The sequence below is a fragment of the Sciurus carolinensis genome, chromosome 11 (genome assembly GCF_902686445.1).
Source record: "Sciurus carolinensis chromosome 11, mSciCar1.2, whole genome shotgun sequence".
NCBI classification, from domain to species: domain Eukaryota; kingdom Metazoa; phylum Chordata; class Mammalia; order Rodentia; family Sciuridae; genus Sciurus; species Sciurus carolinensis.
Window position 1 is genome coordinate 75158900 of NC_062223.1, and position 20082 is coordinate 75178981.

The 20082-nt window shown below is 40.6% G+C and overlaps 1 protein-coding gene and 1 non-coding gene across 3 annotated transcripts in view; one reads left to right on the forward strand and one right to left on the reverse strand.

Annotated features, from left to right (window-relative positions):
- Positions 1 to 20082, reverse strand: part of Clpb (caseinolytic mitochondrial matrix peptidase chaperone subunit B) — a 142191-nt gene that overhangs the window by 68293 nt on the left and 53816 nt on the right. Inside the window, exons 4-5 of one of the 2 annotated variants that reach the window (XM_047516747.1) lie at positions 14383 to 14486; positions 8087 to 8176 (exon numbers count right to left, since the gene is read on the reverse strand). In XM_047516747.1, the coding sequence (XP_047372703.1) occupies positions 8087 to 8176; positions 14383 to 14486 (194 nt within the window). The remainder of the gene's footprint in view (positions 1 to 8086; positions 8177 to 14382; positions 14487 to 20082) is intronic. The other variant, XM_047516746.1, reaches the window with a different exon arrangement.
- Trnaa-agc (transfer RNA alanine (anticodon AGC)) lies at positions 7755 to 7837 on the forward strand. The gene has a single exon. It is a non-coding gene; the product is annotated as a tRNA-Ala (tRNA).

Sequence of the window (20082 nt, forward strand, 5' to 3'; positions counted from 1 at the left end):
TAGTATAGTTTTTTTTTTTTGGTGGTGGTGCTGGGGAATTGAACCCTGGGTCTTATGCATGCTAGGCAAGCACTCTACCAACTGAGCTATATCCCCAGCCCCCTTAGTGTAGTTTTGATTTGTATTTCCCTAGTTGCTAGAGATGTTGAAAACTTTTTCATATTTTTATTGGCCATTTGTGTTTCTTCTTTTGAGATATGTCTGTTTAAGTTCTTATGCCCATTATTAATTGGATTGTTTGTTTTTATTTTGGTGTTAAAACTTTTTGAGATCTTTATATATTCTAGATATTAATCCCCTGGCAGAGGAGTAGGGAAAAAAACAAATAACAAATAAACAACAACAACAACAAAAAACAATCCAAGTTTTCCTCTCCCAGGAAGTCCCTATCCTCCCAGCTCTGCTCTGAATGTCTGTACTGTTGATTGATTATATGTCACCGCTTAGCAGTTAATTATTTATTGTCTTACAATTCTACCTATAATACTTTCTTATGTTAGATTTTTCCCCTCTGTTCTGACTTTCCAGTTATATCCTAGGTTCCTTAGTGGTAACAGTAACTAGGTTCACGACAATTTCTGTACTACATACAGCATCACTTCAGTATTTCATGCAGCTTTAGCAATGAACTCACATGAGTCTTCATCCATACACCTACCATGAGCAACCCAAATACTAAGCTCCTACAGTGTAGTTAGTGCTGATATAGACCATACATCTGATGGGAGCAAAGATGGGTACATGTAATGTTGCCAGGAGAGGAGTCCCCAGAAGAATCATCCTGAGGATGAAGGGAAGCTTGCCAGGTAAATTGGGGAAATAGGTATTTGGGGAGAGGAAGTGACATTTGCAAAGGCCAAAGAGTAAAAACTGCATCACTTGTCTATTCAAGAAACAGAGGGGCTGGGATTGTAGCTCAGTGGTGGAGTGCTTGCCTAAGCATGTGTGAGGCACTGGGTTCGATTCTCAACACCGCATATAAATAAGTAAAAATAAAGATCCATTGATAACTAAAAAAATTAATTAAAAAAAAAAAAAAACAAAAAACTGGGAGCCCCTCAGTGAACCTGGAATACCAAGTTAAGGACGGTGAAGCTGTGGGCAGAGATGAGGTTGTCCAGGCAGGTAGAGCCTTGATCCTGATAAGCCTATCCTGTTAGGATAATAACAGCTACAGACATGGTTTTTGTTAATGACCTAGCAGTTCAGGATCAGAAAGTACAAGAGACCAAGAGATAAGAGAATTGAGTTCAGGACTGGACCTTTTACATCACTAACTTGATATGTGGCTCAATCCCTCTGTGTCCCAAAGCTCCTCGTATTTAAAGTAGAAAAATGTTTCTTCAAAGTGGTTCTCAGGCGTTAGTGGGGACAGAATCACGTGGGTAATTGGTTCAAATATGTCAACTGTTGGGTCCCTGTTCTAGCTATCTAGAGTCAAAAGGTAGGGCCTGGGAATGTACATTTAAAAAGCCTACCATGAAGCTCCTGAGATTAGTCAGAGAACCAGTAGCACAGATGATCTCAGAAACACACAAGCCTAGCCAAACCTACCCTGCGAGGTCCTGTTCCAGGGAAGCCTAGGACCTCTGGGCAACAGAATGTTCTCTACAAATCCCATGTTTAGAATACCTCACTAATACCACCCCTCTCAAAAATCCCAGTTGTAATTAAGCCCTAAATCACATACTGCAGTTTGTCCCCTTATTCATCCACAACTTTAAGTACTTTCCACGGTCTGGACCATGGGGATAGAGAATGGGTTCTCCCCTCAAGAGCTTAAACAATATAAAAAAGATTCTGTCTTCTAAAAGTAAAGAATTCATTGTGAGCCTGAGAGACCTGGATCCTAATCCTAATTTCTTCCTCTGGAAAATTACTTCATCTTCCTGAGCCACAAGCTTCTCATTGGTAAAACTGTGCGCACTGATTGGGTTGCTGTGAAAATTTGAGACGATGCTGTATAGTAAGAACGCAGGAATAAACTGGTACCTAGAAAATGACAATTTTTAAATTAACATGTCTTCCCCTATCCTGGAACCTGCAACATATCCATATTCCTTTGTTGACCTTCACAGGCCTCTCCTACATGGCTCTGGTGAATTTCTCCAAACAGTTTTTCTACTCCTCTGTTCCCTGCTCCTTTCCTGCTGGTCAAAACCCTCATAAGAGGACCCTGGTGATCCTACCATGATTCCTAAGCAGACAATATCATGTATTAGAAGGAACTTGGGAGCTGGAAGCAACTTTGTCTGGGAAGCAAAACTCATATGTGATTTTGGTTAGAATACTTAACATCTCAGATTCAGTTTCTTTATTCATAAAACTGAGATAATACCTTCCACCTCATAAGATTTCATAGCAAACCCAATTTAAAACTGGATGAAGGATATGAACAGACATTTCTCCAAATGAGATATATAAGTGGCCAAAAAGCACACGAAAAAATGTTCAACACCACTGGCCATCAGGGAAATGCAAATCAAAATCACAGTGAGATACCACTTCACACCCACTGAGATGGCTATTATCAAAAGGACAGGCAATAATAGGTATTGATGAGAACACAGAGAAACTGGAACCCTCACACACAGAGGATGGGAATGTTAAATGGTACTGCTGCTTTGGAAAACAGTTTGACATATCCTCCAAGGTTGAAAACACAGAATTACTGTATGATCCAGAAATTTTACTCCTAGTTATACTCAAAACTGAAAACATTATGTCCACACAAAAACCATACACATATATTTTAGAAGCATTATTTGTAATAGCAAAAAGTATAAACCACCCAAATGTCTCTTATCTGGTGAATAAAGAAAATATACTATAATCGTACAACAGAATATTATTTAATCACGAAAAGGAATGAAGTGCTGACACATGCTACAACACAGATGAAACATTATGCTAAGTAAAAGAAGTCATTCATAAATGACAATATATGATTGCATTTATATGAATATCTAGTAGAGGTAAATCTATAGAGATTACTGGTTGGCAGAGATTGGGGGTAGTGGAGGGGACATGGAGAATGACTGATAACGTATGTGGGGTTTCTTTATGAGGCAATGAAAATGTCTAATTGTTTGTGGTGAGGGTTGCACTACTCTTTTTTTTTTTTTTGGTTGCACTACTCTTGTGAACACACTAGAAACCACAGAATCATTTACTTTTCATGGTGAATTACACAGTACATCAATTAAATCTCAATAAAACTGTTGTGTTTTAAATTGTATGAAAGGAGCTAAGCCTACTGCCTAGCATGCAACAAGGACTCAACAAATGGTAATACATTTATTATTGTACCACTTCCTCTTCCCGACGCCATCCTAACTCTGGCTAGAATCACATCAAACACCAATACTGTAGAATGGCAGGGGACCCATTTCATACTCAGTGGAGGGTCACAGCTGAGTCTGAAAGGCTAAAATCCCAGGACAAGAGTCTTCCTCTAATATTCAGATAACTAAATATTTACCTCTTAGAGTAGTAAGAAAATAATGATACACATTTGTTGAACACTAATTGTGTACCAGGTACTTTGTAACTATTTTCCTCACAAGAACCATATTAGGCTCTCATATTATTATTGTTATTTAATAAATGAAGAAATCAAGACTTAGGTGATGTAACTCATTTAAAGTCAAAGCAATAGTCAATGACTGAGTTAGTTTCTTCAATTCCAAGGTGTGTATTCTTTTTTCTATGTGATTACATGGCTTTATTATGTTTTTCTTTTATTTATTTACATTTTACATACATACTTTGACTCACACAGCCTGATTTCATGATCTCCTTTTTCCTCCTTGTTTTCTAATAATGTCTGGTTTATATCAAGTTAGCTGATTCTTCCTCTTATGTAGTCTTGTGTCTTCTCAGATTTTTTTCATGTGTACACTCCTGAATATGGAAGGTGCTCAATAAATACTGCTTTAGTGAATGGATGTTAAGCCCATCTTCCCAAGCAGAAAAAAGCTTCTTGAAGGACAGACATCGTATCTCCTAGATCTCCCTGGCCTTCATACAGGGAAGGCACTCATGGTCACTGAGGCTGGCCTATGGCTGGAGGACCAGCCTCTGAAAATGGTTCTCACAGGCACATGCTTTCTGTTCAAGGTCGGCAAGCATTCTCCTTAGGAAGAGGATCCTGCTCTCCCCATCATCACTGCATCCTAGTACAGCATGAGACTGGCACACAGAAGAAGCTCAGAAAAGGTCTGATGAATTACAGGGAAGATGGGTCAGCACTTATTCCACTGGAGACACGTGAAGGGACCCAAAGCCCATCTTACCTCACCTCCAAGAAAAGGAAGGGGAAACTGGAAAGGCTATCAAGAAAAGTGAAGAAGATAGGTTGTTGACCTCATGGCGTGGCCCTAGACAGTCAATGTGGCATCCTCTTCAGACCACAGAGCCAAGTGTGGCTTTCCAGGGACAAAGGTCTCACTTGCACATCAACAAATTTAAACGGTGGGGCAAATTCCTAAGAATTTGTTACTCTCTTATCTATAGAACCATTCTAATTCTGCTTGAACTTCTTTTACTTCCCACCTCTCCCAACTCTCTGAGTAGTAACTCTCTGAGTAGTAACATGCTCAGAGGTTTCTGGGTCCCTCTGATTTGTCCTATAATTACCCTGAACTTATCCTCTCCTGATACCTGCCCCTCATCCTAACCACAGGGGTATTCTTTCAGCTCCAGGAATCCTCTGGGACAGGCCAACAGCAAGAGGAAGGAGCCTGCCCTCTCTGCCTCCTAGCAGCTACGCTACCCAGTTGGTCCAACACAGTCCCTCAGTACTCCCCATCTCTGCACCTGCTTGCCTCTCTTCTGCCTTTTCTTCGAGATGTTAAAAACTTGCAATAAAAAACAAATACAAAATGCTGTAATTAATAGCCAATTCCAAGCCAACCCAGCATCTCTACTAATAAACCTCAACACTTGCAAAAAGAACAATAAATTCTCCCCCTCTCTGGTTCTGAGGTGGTCTCTTTTATATACTCTGTGTGTGTGTATGTATGTGGGTAAGTGTGTCTACATATATATTTATTTTCCTTTATTTCCCATCTAGGGAGGGGCAGAATAATGAACTGCGTGCGTCAGGGAAGATGAATCTGAGATACTAGGGAGCAGTGCAGTAAAAAGATTAAAGTGTTATTATTGTTGGTTTTTTTTCCCCCATGGTCCATTGTGACAGCTCGACCGTCATCTGTAAAAAATGTCTCAGCGAGAGATAATCATCGGAAACTCAATAAAGCGTCAGGGGGAGCCTCAGCCCCCATCAATCACTGGGTGCCTGGAAAATTTCAGCCCTCTGTCTCCCTTCCTGCTATCCATATAAATGTCTCTAATATATTTTGTGTGGTGTGTGGGACCCATCCCTGATTTGGAACTTTTGATGAAAAAATATTTATACACAAAATATGTAAATCAGTTAAAAATCACAAGACTAGTTCTTAGCCAACCTATCACACTTTTTCTTATTTTTATAAAGGCATCAAATTTATTCTTTTTAATAAAACATGTCAATGAGTCTATTGCCCTCTCCTAGGAGTATGATATATATATATATATGTACATATATATACATACATATATATATTTTTTTTTTTTAAACCTAAAAGGATGGAAACAATTAACCTAACTGCTAATACATTTAATCTTGAAGTTGACCAAATGCTGATGGAGTGACAGTACATTGTCCATCTTGGTGACTTGATGGTGGTTGACATTGCTGAGAGCTGACATGTGTAGAACCATTGGCCCTGGAGGTGCAACAAGGCTCTGAGTGGGCCTGGATAAGGATGTGGAAGAGGCAGGGACATTATTACAAATAACCTGCCAAAACAGCTTTTGGCCTGAGACTACCAAGTCTGTGAACAAACCAGAGGTTCTTGGCAGAGTTGGTGAGAGGCATGTGCAGGCTCATATAATTGTGGGGTTGTATTTAAGAACAGGGACAGTTCTGCTGACATTTGACATCACTGCTCTGCTTCAGTTTTCCTTCAATGCCCACATTTTGGGGTTTCCATGAATATGTAGGATCAACAACTATCATGTGCTGCTACTGTGGCTGGTGGCCTCACTACCACCTCCCCTGCTTCTTCACCGTGGAAGGAGTGGTCCTCAGCATCCTATCTTGTAGGATCTTTAAGACAAGATCCTGTCTAAAGGGCAAAGTCCAAGCATCCTGATCTGGCCATCTACTAATGCTGCATCTTTATGGCTTATCACTCTCTAAAAACAGAACTTTTGCTGTGTGGCTGCTACACCCCAACATATACAACTACCAGCTAGAAACATAACATTTTTGTTTCCACTTCTGAGAGTTTTAGACATAGCACTACCATTATCCACTTAGATCCATCTACACCTATCTAGCAGCCCTTCAAGGAGCAGCTACCTAAAAACTTTTCTTGATTTTGAGGCTCAAGTACTATTTTATTTCCTAGTGTGTCAACCAGAGTTTCTTTTCTCTGAGTTCTGGCAGTACTTGTTATCTGAACCTCTGAATGAATCCCTGTCAAATACTGTCTTGGTCATGTCTTCAGTCTTTATTATTAATTGCTATTCCTGCTAGCATCTTATATTTGATGATATCTTGTATTTTCTCAAGTGCTTTCTTAAGTATGTTGATTCCCATAATAAGCCTATGGTATAGGAAATGTTATTCTTGATAGATGAGAAAACAAGCCCAGAGAAAGAACTGCCCAAGGTCACATTATTAGGTAATGGCTAAGCCACTTCTTAGTTGGCTCTTTGAGAAGAATTGTTTGGTACCATGGAAACGTACTTGGATGACCGTGCCAAAGATGCTGAATGAAATTCCACAAGAGTGGACTGGGGATGTGGCTCAGTAGCACAGCACTTGCCTAGCATACACATGGCCTTGGGGTTCAACCCCCAGTACCACAAAAAAAAAAAAAAAAAAAAAAAAAAAAAAAAAGATGATGAGGATGCAAAAACAGAGGTTTACCTTAATGGAATTCCTTCTATGTTCTAGGTTTTGGGTGAGAGAGAAATATGCCACCTGGCTCTCAATAAAAACCTTGTTTTAGGGGCCAGGGTTGTGGCTCAGTGGTCTCAGTGGTAGAGCACTTGCCTAACACATGTGAGGCCCTGGGTTTGATCCTCAGCATCACATAAAAATAAGATAAAGGTATTGTGTCCACCTATAACTAAAAATATATATATTAAAAAAATAAAACTGTTCCAGGTGTTGTCATATCTATTAAATGTTGCTGTTCCTTTTTTTTTTTTTTTTTGTACTGGGAATTAAACCTAGGGGAGTTTTACCACTGAGATACATCCTCAGTCCTTTTTACTTTGAGAAAGGGTCTCACTAAGTTGTCAAGGCTGGCATCAAACTTGTGATCTCCTGCCTTATCCTCCTGAGGAGCTGAGATTACAGGCATGAGTCATTGTGCCAGCCTATTTAGTGTACTACACACCCACAAAGCCATGGCTTACGCACATAGCCTCTCTAGGAGGGAAGCTTAAAGTGGCAAAAATAAGTCTCTTCTAGAGAAGTGACCAGGAGGGTTTTTTTAAGCAATTGCACAGACTACAACTAACACCTGTAATCTAGATAGTGCTACTCCAAAGAGTGGGAGCCTGGCAAAAATGCAAAATCTCTGGTCTACCCCAGACTAACTAAATCAGAATCTCTGGGGGGTGAGGGTGGGGGCATGGGTAGGAATCTGATTATTATTTTTTAAAATAAACTCTCTAAGAGATTCCTATTTCTTGGGGCTGGGGATATATAGCTCAGTTGGTAGAGTGCTTGCCTAGCATGCACAAGGCCCTGGGTTCAATCCCCAGCACCACCCCAGCACCACCAAAAAAAAAAAAAAAAAGGAAAAAGAGATTCCTATTTCCTTGCCTCAGGATTCCATCTCAGTTTGTGTTCTCCAAGGACACACTTTCTCTCTGCTGTGCCTGGGTAGAGCTGGGTATACTGGGGTTAACTTATACATTGGGTGGTTAACTTAAACTGAGTAGATGAGTTAGTCAGATGAGACCACTTCTAAGCATGTCCCAGAGAGGGAGAGAAATATTATAGTACAGAGTGCAGTTCCATTACCGCCAGTGGGGACTCCTAGCCACCTCCTGAACTCCAGGGCACTTGTCCACTGGTTTGTGATGCGCCAGCTTGCACCGTCCTGTCCCCCATCTGAAGACAAGAGATGGGGAGGTCAGCTGGAACAGGCCTGGCCTGCAGCCTCTGGAGTTATGGGAAGGGGGCTCTTGGGTGGGTGGGTTAGGCCCTGGTAGGTCCAACCTGGCAAGCCAGGCACTCTACACCCAGAAGGGCCCTGTGCCAACTCAGTTCTGCACAACTCATCTTTATTCAGCTGCCACTTGGAGCTGAGAGAAGAAGCTGATTTACAGTCTGCTCTGGCCATGTTTCTGCCGTGTTTTATTGTTTTAATTGTACATATGAGAGGAACTCGGAGTGCTCACTTGCATTTCTGACAGCCCAGACACTAGATGTTTATAACAGTTACTTACAAGCAGCCAGCGGCATCCCTGGCTGGGTGACTTGTTTACTGTTATCACTAATTTATTGCCAACTCCACCTGAGGATTGGGGCTCACCACCCACACCAGCCACAAGTGGAATTCTCTTAGATGGGCATGGGTGGGGTTCAAGTCACTGTAGGGAATATGCCAAAATCAGAGAATAAGCTGGCAGATGATCTCCACGTTCCCTTCACATCTGCCTCATCTATATGCCTCTGCTCAAGCAGTATCCTCTGCTTTAAATACCTTTCCTCTTTTTCTCTCTTCTTCAACCCCAAAACCCAGCTCGAATCCCACTTTTTGTAAGTCCATTACTTGCTCTGGTGTGGTGCAGAGAGCTTTTAGAACCCTAGAAATCATACAGATGGCAGGGACCTTGGAGATCATATAATACAGTGACCCAGAGAAAGAATCCCCTTTTCAGAATCGCTGATAGGCAGACAGTGGGCTTATTACTTCTTGAGTAGTTAGTTGCTCACTACCTCCTAAGCAGACTTCCTGCCTTATACTGATCCAAAACACTCTCCCATAGAGAGATTCTTCATTAAATATCACTGTGTGTTAAATACATGTGATTATTCCTAATTGTTCTAACAACCCCATAAAATGGGAAGATTGAAAGTCAAGGACTTAAGTCATTTACTCAAAAATCACACAGCCAGTCAATGACAGCTTAGATGAACATGACTGACAGGCAATAAAGCCTAACCTTTCTCCAGGACATCATAATGCCCCTGAAGAGCCACTCTGAATGGAAAGAACAATCAGGTCAAGGAGATTTCCATACCAAGCATTCCTGGGTCACCTGCACCAGCAAGACTACCCTCTACCCATAAAGCCAATCTTGACAAAAGTGGAAGAGCCCATCAGGTATCAGGCTGAGCAGGCTTCATGCTAAGGAGCAGCTCTCATGTGACAGACAGAAGAAAGGTTTCACCAGGCATGGACAACTGACAACAGTGCTTCCGCAAGGAGGGCAAAGACTTTACTTCTTACTCTTGTGCCTGCTCTGAACAAGCAGAACAGATACAAAGTGTACCTCTGATACCTTTTAGTTTCCTGGCCTGGAAGCTCTTTCCTCCACTGAGTGAGCCACTTGTTTTCTTACCACCTCATTTTAAATCCTTTCCTTAGACAATTTCAGCTATATCTATTACTTTAACTTCTAAGCAAATGCTGGTGACCTTTAAATCTCTATCTCCTAGATTACTCATTGGAGCTCTAGACCCACACACCCAACTGTTCGCTCAAATCAGAAACTGAGATGCTACCACAGGTGCCTCCTTTTCCATCAATTCTCACAATCCAGTGAGCACCCAATCGCCTCCTTTTATTTCCCTAACAACTAATTTCTCCAATCCCAAAGATCACCTGTAGGGGCCGCCAGAACTTTTAAGTGCATTTTGAGGGTGGGGCACATGGCATTTCATCAAATTCTCAAAGGGGTCCATCATCCCCAAAAGGTCAAGAACCGTTATTAATCTCTGCCCTCCGAGTTCTCCTCTACCCTGTCAAAATAGTCCATCTAAAATATAAATTTGAATTCAATATTCCCCTGCTTAAAATCCTTTAATGACCTTCAGGGTCCAGTGTGAACTCCTTCGAGGTGCCATTTAAGGTCCTTCCAATGCATAACCCCCATCTCCTACTTCTTGTTCTCCTCAAAACTGTGGCAGATGATGCTACCTGCTGTCACCCCCTCACTCTACCTCATGTCTGCATGTGTTGTTGCCTTTGCCTGGAAGGTCCATCCTTCTTAGCTGGCCTGCCAATCTTCAACTCATCCATAAGACTCAACTCAAAGTCATTTACCCTGTGATACATCCCAGAAATAGCTCACCACTACCTCTATCAGTGCTGCCTACATCCTCTGTACAGGTACCTTTGCTCTCACCACTCTGTGCTGATTCCCTGTTCACAGGTCCATCTTCTTACTTGACTGGGTGCACTGCTCAGGGGCTAAACCATGTATGTTCATTTATACATTCCCAGCATCTGGCAGAGTGCCTGACATTAGTAAATGCATGATGAATTTTAAGAACATGGAACTAATAAGCATTTACAACTGTAGAGCACTTTACAATTCACACACCTTACATTTTGTTTCTTGATCTTCACAACAATACTGAAGAGTGACACAGGGGTATATTCCTGAGGGCTGAGGAGGTTGTCAAGGTCACAAACTACAACTTACCATCTTCCTTCAGTACTCGTATAGGCTGAGGTCCAAAGAAATACCTATCAGAAATTTAGTGAACTCAGTGGACTTTAACAATGACTCTATGCTCTAAAAGAGGACTGACCAGCCATCCTGACCTGTGATTTTCTTGTGATGCCCACACAGAGGATAAGGGAAATGTCTCTCTTATTCTACTTTACCCTCTCCTCATACATCCCCACAAGTCCAGTAACTTCCCACAAAAAAGTCAATCTAAATCAAAGAAAGAAAACCACAGGATAATGTTTCTGTCTATTTCATCAATGAGGATGACCCAGAGCTGGGCATGGTGACTTACTCATAGCAGGCAGCCAATAAACAGTTGAAGGGAAGAAAGAAATGAAGTATCTTTATAGAAAAATGAAAGAAAAAGGTTAGGAAAAAAATAAAGATTTAGGTTGGTAAGGAAAGAGAAGAGCCCTGACACAATTCTTGAAAACTGTCATTATCTAGGTACCAGAGTCAGAAAGCAGAGCACAAGGAGTTGGAGACCAGTGCATATCCAAACTAATATACCTCAGAAAATCAGATGAACTGCCAAACTGTGGCAGACAAAGGTAGTCTGGAATTTTACTAAAAAAGAAAGAGAGAGAGAGAGAGAGATCTTGCAACCTATAGACTGGTAAGTTTATCAATGATTCCTGACAAAATTCTAGAAGTTTTTAAAAATACATTTTTTGGTGTTTATTTATTTAGATTTTTTTTTTTTTAATGTGGTGCTGGGGATTGAACCCAGTGCCTCATGCATGGTAGGCAAGTGCTAAACCACTGAGCCACAACCCCAGCCCTAAAATGTATTTTTTTATTATCAGTTTTAAACACTTAGGTGATTACTGACACCAGGATAGGTTTTCTAAGAACAAGACATTAACATGCCAGAATAATCTAATTTCCTTTATAGAAAAGCTTATGGGTAAGAAAATAAGACAAATGCCAGACATAATTTTATTTTAGCAAGAAATCTGAAAAAAACCTCTTATACTTTCATGGACAAAATGGAGAGAGATGAAGAATGGAAAAGAAGGAAGTTTGGTGGATTACAGCTATGAATGTAGAATAACACATCAAAATTGTTCTGACTGTGTGCTCTAGGACTCTATCTTGTCTAACTTGTCAGTGTCTAAAACAGTGCCAGTATACAGGCATGTGATAGATAAATGTGTTTTTTTAAATAAATGATTTTGAATAAAAAAATCCATAGACAACCTATTCATTAACTCTGCAGATCTACAAAATTTGAGTTAATATTTTCATCTTTATTTCATGAGGAAAATGATAGCCTTTTCTAACATTTTTCTTGACTGTCTACCTACCTACTTAGCACGTAGGCTGGCTGGTGTAAGAGCTAAAAAGAATTCAGAGGAGTTAGATCAAACGGAAAAATAAACAAAGAAAAGGTCGTAAGAAAATTAAAGAAAAGATCAGATCTAGAACAGGGTTGGAAATTACTGCTTATGGGCCAAATTCTGCCAACTGCCTATTTTTGTAAATAAAGATTTATTGAAACACACCCAATGCCCTTTAGTTTGTATACTGTCTGTGGCTTCTCCTGTCTTAAATGGCTTAGCTGAGAAGTCACAAACAAGACCAATTGGCCAACAAAGGTTAAAATGTTTACTATTTGGCTCTTTTTAGAAATAGAATGTTGAATATAAGCATCAATTTGGAAAGAAACATTAGAACACAAAGCTACAAAATCTGTAGGTCATGAGACAGCAGAAGTTGGACTAATGGCCTCACAGCTCTGAGATTCTGTGAAATAAAAAAATTCCTGGCAGGGCATGGCGGTGCAGGTCTGCAATTCCAGCAGCTCAGGAGGCTGAGGCAGGAGGATCACAAGTTCAAAGCCAGCCCCAGCAACTTAGGGAGGTCCTCAGCAACTTAGCAAGATCCTGTCTCAAAATAAAAAATAAAAAGGGCTGGAGTAGCTTGTTGGTTGAGTACCTTTGGGTTTAATCAATCCCTGGCACTGGAAAAAAAAAAAAAATTCCTGGACACTGCTAGAAACCTAAGAGCAAATAAGAAGGCACTCAAATAATCCTCCCTCCTTCCTGGCTCTGCCTTCTCACAAATGCTCCTCCTTGCTTTTTGGTGAAAGCATCTGAACAGAAAGAAGATAGAGCCGGCAGGTGAAGGTGGGTGGGGGAGTGCTAGGTTTGAGTGAGGAAAAGTTCGGCCCATAATCTGAATCTCCACATATTAGGCAGCAAATACAGGGCTAGTTTGATACTCTCCAAATTCTCCTCTGTTTGAAACATAAAATGAATATAATTCCTCCAGCTCAGTGGGAAATCCAAGGAAGCACAGGTCATGGCCTGCACATGGAACTGTCAGGTGGAGAGGAGAGAAAAGACATATGGGCAGATAAGAGTACAAATAACCACAGAAGAGGCCAAGATTTAGGGAACATTCAAAAGAGTAGCTGAGGGCAGGCTGCGATTATTGACTAGGACAAGGAAGTCTTTGTGTAAGATGTCACCTCTGCAATGAAATCTTGACACAAGGATCAGGTTTAGAGAAGTAGAGAGGCAGAGAGATGAAGGAGGGTGACTGTACACTTCACCGAGGCAGCAGTGCCCTCATGCTCTTGGAACTCCCCTCATGCACTGATTTGAGAAACTTTCAGGGGCAGTAGTAACTTTCCTGCTCTGGGTCACACACACCCATGTCAGTCTGATGGTCTCACTGACAGCTCTGGGGCCTGAATACATGGCTCCCCTTGGCTAACTCTCCCCCAGAGTCCAGGTTGACCCTCAGACAGTTAGCAAGGCTGTCTTGTCTTTCTGGAATCACTGCCAACTCTAAAGCAGCCACTGCTCAGCTGCCCTACTGGAAGTTTCAAGGGAATCTCAGTCTCTCTGAATGAGCCAGGAAAACAGGCAGGAAGTGGGGACAGTTTGCACAACTATAAATTCAAATGTAGAATGCTCGTTTCTGTGTGTAGTCAAAGCTAACTATCTTCTTCTCAACCCCACTTTGGAAGAAATACTCACCGGCGCAACGTGGACTGACATGCCCAGGAGCTTCTAACATACAGGTGGCCCAGCCCTGGCATACCACCTCTTCTGAAGTTCCAACAATCACCCACACAACATTCCAGAAGAGGCACTCATGATGAACCCATTTTATAAGCACAGACATTAAGGAACAAAGAAGGTTCACTATTTTCCCTGGATCACACAGTAAGGCAAGGGGCCAATCCCAAAACTGGGATTATACATATTGAAAAAGTAGTATTCAGCACAGTATTTAGAGGCTTCTGAGGCTAAGGAAACCAATAAGGCTGTTTTTTAGTTCTTGGGCAGGATAAGTCTGCAGGAAGTAAAAGATGAGCAAATATATATTCTGTGAAGTTACTGAAACCTGCTCTACTGTCCACTCTTCTCAGGCTGCCCAGTTGAGGCACTTTCAGGAGAATACCAGGTGAAATGTGCCCCAATTAGGTGAAGAACTCAGGCTTCTGTTTCCTATTATAGAGCCAGAGGGACTGTGAAGGGCATCTATTCCAAGACCTTTGGGTTATCCATAAGTTCCCAAAGATAAAGGACTTGCAGAGTTGCTGGTAGTGTTTGTACGAAGCAAGACTGGTGGAAGCCATGGGAGAGGAGCTCCCAGAGTGAGAGGGTAGCCCATGCTTACCTTCCAAAGAATGGATTGCCTGTTCCTTGGCAGTCTTGTAAACACTGCTGAAATCATCCCCAAGGTTTGGGTCAGCTCCAGCAGCAAGCAGGACCTGCACCACACTGGAAGAAACCAGAAAGACAGAAGTATCAAAAGTGGTAAAGGTTCAAGGAGGCATGTTTGGGGACTAAGTCTGTCTCTGCTCATGCGAGTAGTATAGAGTCAGGAAAGTAAGTTTTGAAACTTATCATTCAGAGGCTTGGGACAAATTACTCAACACCTAAGACCCAATTTCCACAACTATCAGATACAAACTTATTCATTCAACAAATACTTATCAAATGCCTACTATGTTTTAGTCACAATTCTAGGTGCTGGGTGCCCATGCTTGTATGGGGCTGACGGTCTGCTGGGAAGAAAATAGCAAAGCATAAAATTAAAGTGTGGTAAAGTTTGTGATGGGAGAAATGTTACATGCAGAAGAAAAGGGAGATGTGCAGAACGCTATGTGCAGAAGGAGAAAAGGATCAAGAAAGGCCAGGGTGTCACCAAGAGAGCAGAAAAGGGATTTCCAGTGCTGGCTGCATGAGCTGCTGTCCTTAACTCCATCCCAAATATCAATTTGAACTATTATCCACCTGTGAAAATAGATTTCACAAGAGGTACGAAAACCAGGTGAGTATAGCAGAAAAATAAGAGATACACTGAAGAAAGTAGGAGGGACAGTTTTACTTTACTCCTGTCACCCACTCCCAAATTGAGGCAGCACATCATGGAGAGAGATACCTTCCATGTGGGGGAAGGAAAGGGAAGTGAGCACTGGACATTACCTTGAACCCCGAAACCAGGCCCTCTCCAGTAAAACTCAGTACCAGGCAGTCCCCCATGGCCCCAGACTCCAAGGCCAGTACCTCAGGATAAGTCTTCATGCCCTGATGCCAAGCCAAATAACACAGCCCCAGGATCTAGGTCTGTCCTGCCACTTAAACTCTGGGCCTGACCCATGGCCCCAGTACCAGACAGCTCCCACAGACTCAGGCACTAGGACCACCTTGCAAATTTAATCTCTAGACTCAACCCAGGGTCATAGTGGCCTAGAGCTCTATTTTGCTGCCAGGATTGAGTTGGCCCCCAAGGACCTGGACTTCTGGCATGCTCTAACACCAGGTTAGTTCTTATGACCTTAGTTATCAGGTGGCCAGTGTGCAACCCACACTCCATGCTTTCTTAGCACAGTAAGGATAGCCCCTACAGTTCCAGGCTCTAGCCTAGCCCAGAGCCAGGCTGGTTCATACAGCCAAAAACTTCAGGCCTGTCTCAGCACCAGCAGACACAAGTACCAAGCCTTCCCAATCCCAGTCTGGTCACTACAGCCCCACACTCCAGGCTGGTCACTGCAGCTCCACACTCCAGCAGATCCAGAATGCAAACCTAGTGCTAGCCCAACCCCAAAGGATCCAGGTTCTAGGACTACCCTTGTGGACGTAGGTTACAGAAACTAGGTTCGCCTGAAGTCCCAGAACCTAGATCAGCCTTCACACCCAGCCTTTAGGCTAGCACCTACACATCCAGGCCAACACCCATGATCCAGGCTAACTCCCATGATTCCAGGCTTCAAACCAGACTCAGTAGAACAGACTCCATACTTGCCCAACACCACACCAGTCCTAGACTGTAGGCTGGTCCCCATGGACCTAGCTCCAGTGGACCCAAGTTTAGGCCTGTTCCAGTGAACTTGGGTCCAGGACTAACCCTTTAGACTCCAGAACCAGGTCAGATTCCTGTGGATCCAGGTGCCAGGCTCATTCCAGTGACTGGTCAGCCCTTGCAGATTTAGGCTCCAGATCCACCCCAGCACAAGGTCTGTCCTGTGGACCCAGGTTTTTAGGGTAGGCCCTGTAGATATAGGCTCCCAACTGACCTGTAGATATAGGCTCCCGGTCCAACCAACTGACCTAGGTGCCAGTCCTACACACCTACTCAGGCCCCATGTCAGCCTGCCTGTGAACTCCAACAGCAAGCCTACCCATGGACTGCATCAGATGATCTGCCCAGAATCTCTGGAAAAGGTGACTGAAGAAGGGCTTTACCAGAAAAAGCCTGTCTGTAAAGATTGGTGTAAGTCTTTACATCTTCAAATGTGCAGTCACTGGGTTGAGGCTGCAGCTCTGTGACAGAGTGCTTGCCTGGGATGTGTGAGGCACTGGGTTTAATCCTCAGCATCACATAAAGACAAATAAATAAATAAAACGAAGGTATTTTTAAAAAACGTGGAGCCACCAATTCATGGCCGTAAGGATCAGGAACAATCAGGAACAAAATAAAGGACCACTAAGTAACCCTAAAAGGAGTAGAAATTCATGACTTGCCTGACAAAGAATTTAAAATAAATATTTTAAGTGAAAATCAAAAAGGTGGAAACTATTATTTTCTCTTCTTTTAATTTTATTAATTTTGTTCAGAGAAACAAGACAATGAAACAGAAAATTATCAAAAAAATTTCACTAACACTGAAATTTAAAATAATCAAATCTGGAGTAAAAAAATTACAATGAATGGAATGAAATGGAAAATGCAACACAGGGCACCAGCAACGAAATGGATCAAGCATAAGAAAGAATCTATTAACTTAAAGATGGAGGAGAAAAAAGAAAGGATGAAGAAAGTTTACAGAATTTACAGAACAGGATCAAAAGAGCCAAATTATAATAGTTCAAGAAAGAGAAAAGAAAGAAACTGGGTAGAAAGCTCATTTAAAGAAATAACACAGCTGGGATGTAGCTCAGTGAAAGAGCACTTGCCTACCAAGTGCAAGGCCCTTGGTCAATCTCTAACAACGAAATGAAAAATAAAAAAGGCAAAGAAAGGATCTTGAAAGCAGTAAGAGAAGAGGCAGTGAATAATACATAAAGGTGTTACGATAAGGTTAACAGCAGAGTTTTCAGCCAAAGCCTTGCAGGTCACAAGAAGAGTCATGAGGTCAAAAAACAAAAACAAACAAACAAAAAAACTAAGAAGACCACGAAACTCACTTCAAAGTGCTGAAGGAAAAAACTGTCAACCATACTCAGCAAAGATGCCCCTAAGATATGAAGGTGAGATAAAGACGTTTTCAGACAAACAAAAGCTGATTTAGTACGTCAACTTGACTTGTCTCATAAGAAATGCTAAAGGGAATTCTTCAAGTTGAAAATGAAGGATGCTAATTCATAACATGAAAACATATGAAGTATAAAACTCATTGGTAAAAATAAGTACACAAATTTAAAATACTTTTAATACTGCAATAGTGATGTTTAAATCACTGATATCTTTAGTATGAAAGTTAAAAAAAAACTACTAAAGACATTAATAGTTACAGTTGGTTGAAGTGGCACACGCCTGTAATCCCAGTGGCAGGAGGATGGTGAGTTCAAAGCCAGCCTCCACAAAAGCGAAGTGCTAAGCAACTCAGTGAGATCCTGTCTCTAAATAAAATACAAAATAGGGCTGGAGATGTGGCTCAGTGGTTGAGAGTTCTGAGTTCATCCTTGGTTACCCGTCTCCAAAAAAAAAAAAAAAAAAAAAAAAAAAAAAAAGCCAGTAATAGTTACAATTATTTAAGGGATATACAAAACAAAAAGATGCCAATCATGATATCAAAACCAAAATGTATGTGAGGGGGGTGTGGGATAGAAGCTCAGAGTTTGTGTATATGATCAAAGTTAAGTTGAAATCAGCTTAAAATAGCCTGATATGTTTTATAGAAGCCTAATGTAACCACAAAGTAAAAACTTATAGTAAATACATAAAGACAGAAAGTAAGAAATCAAAGCAAACTATTAAAGAAAATCACACAATCACAAAGGAGACAGCAAGAGAGGAAGAAAGGAACAAAAACTCTACAAAACAAGCAAAAAAAAAAAAAAAACCCAAGAATTATCTTGAATGTAAATAGATCAAATTCTCCAATCAAAAGACAAAGAATAACTAAATGCATTTTAAAGAGACCTATGCATATGTTGTGTACAAGGTGTTACTTCGCCTGCAGAACACACAGAGTGAAGGTAGGGGAACAGAAAAAGATATTTCATGCGAACAGAAATCAGAATATAGTAGGAATAGCTATTCTTATATCAGATAAAATGTATTTTAAGCCGAAGTCTGTAAAAAGAGGCGAAGAAGGTTATCATATAATGATAAAGGGGTAAATTCATCAAAAGATTTAACCATTATAAATACATATGCGGGGCTGTGGTTGTGGCTCAGTGGTAGAGCACTTGCCTAGCATGTGCAAGGCACTGGGTTTGATCCTCAGCACCACATAAAAATAAATATATAAAATAAAGGTATAAAAAAATTGAAAATAAATAAATAAATACATATGCACCTAACATCAAAGCACCTAAGTATATGAAGTAACTATTAATAAACTTAAAGGGAGATATAAACTATAATTTAATAATAGTAGGGGGCTTAAAATACCTTACTTTCACCTACTGATAGATCATCATTGAGATAATCAATAAGGAAACACTGAATTTAAACTACACTTAATACCAAATAGACCTAACAAATATACACAGAACATTCCATCCAATAGTAACAAGACACACATTGTTCTAAAGTGCACACAGAACATTTCTCTAGGCTAGATCATGTTAAGCCACAAAATAAGTCAACAACTTTAAGAAGACTGAAATCAAATCAAGTATCTGTTTAGACCATCTGTTTAGACCATAAGACTAGAAATCATTAACAGAAGAAATTTCAGAAAATTTACAAATACATGATGAATTAAACAACATACTCCTAAACAACCAATGGTTTAATAAAGAAAATAAAAGAGAAATTAAAAAATACTGAGACAAATGAAAATGGATGAGGTGTAGTCAGAACAGTTCTAAGAGTGAAGTTTATAAGCAATAAATGTGCTCATTGAAAGAAGAGAAAGATTTCAAATAAACAACCTAACATTATATCTCAAGGATCAACAAAAACAACAAATTAAGCCCAAAATTAGAAGAAAGGAAATAATAAAGATGGGAGGTTGGGGGGTAGTAAATGGAATAGAGACTGGAAAAATGACAGAAAAGGTCAATGAAAAGAGTTGAAAAAGACAAGTAAAACTGATAAATCTAAGAAAACAAAAAAGAGAGAACACTCAATATAAATAAAACCAGAAATGAAAGAGGAGACATTATAACTTATACCACAGAAATATAAAGGATCATAAGAGAAGACTATGAAAAATTATACTCCAACAAACTGGATAACCTAGGAGAAACATAAATTCTTAGACACATTCCATCTATGAAGACTTATCATGAAGAAATAGAAAATTGGAACAGACTAAAAACAAGAACACTGAATCAGTAATAAAAACTCTTCCATTAAAGAAAAGCCCAGAACCTGATGGCTTTCCTGCCAAATTCTACCAAATATTTAAAGGAGCATTAATACCAATACTTCCTAAACTCTCCAAGAATCTGAATAAAAGGGAATACTTCCAGGCTCATTTTATGAGGCCGACATTACTCTGATACCAAAGCCAGACAAGGATACTTACATAAGAAAATTGCAGGCCAATATCTCTGGTGAACATAAATATAAAAATCCTTAATAAAATAACTACTACATTCAACAGCACATTAAAAGGGTCGTTTACTATGACCAAGTGGGATTTATCCCAGGAATGCAAGGAGGGCTCAACGTACACAAATCTATATAAATGATATA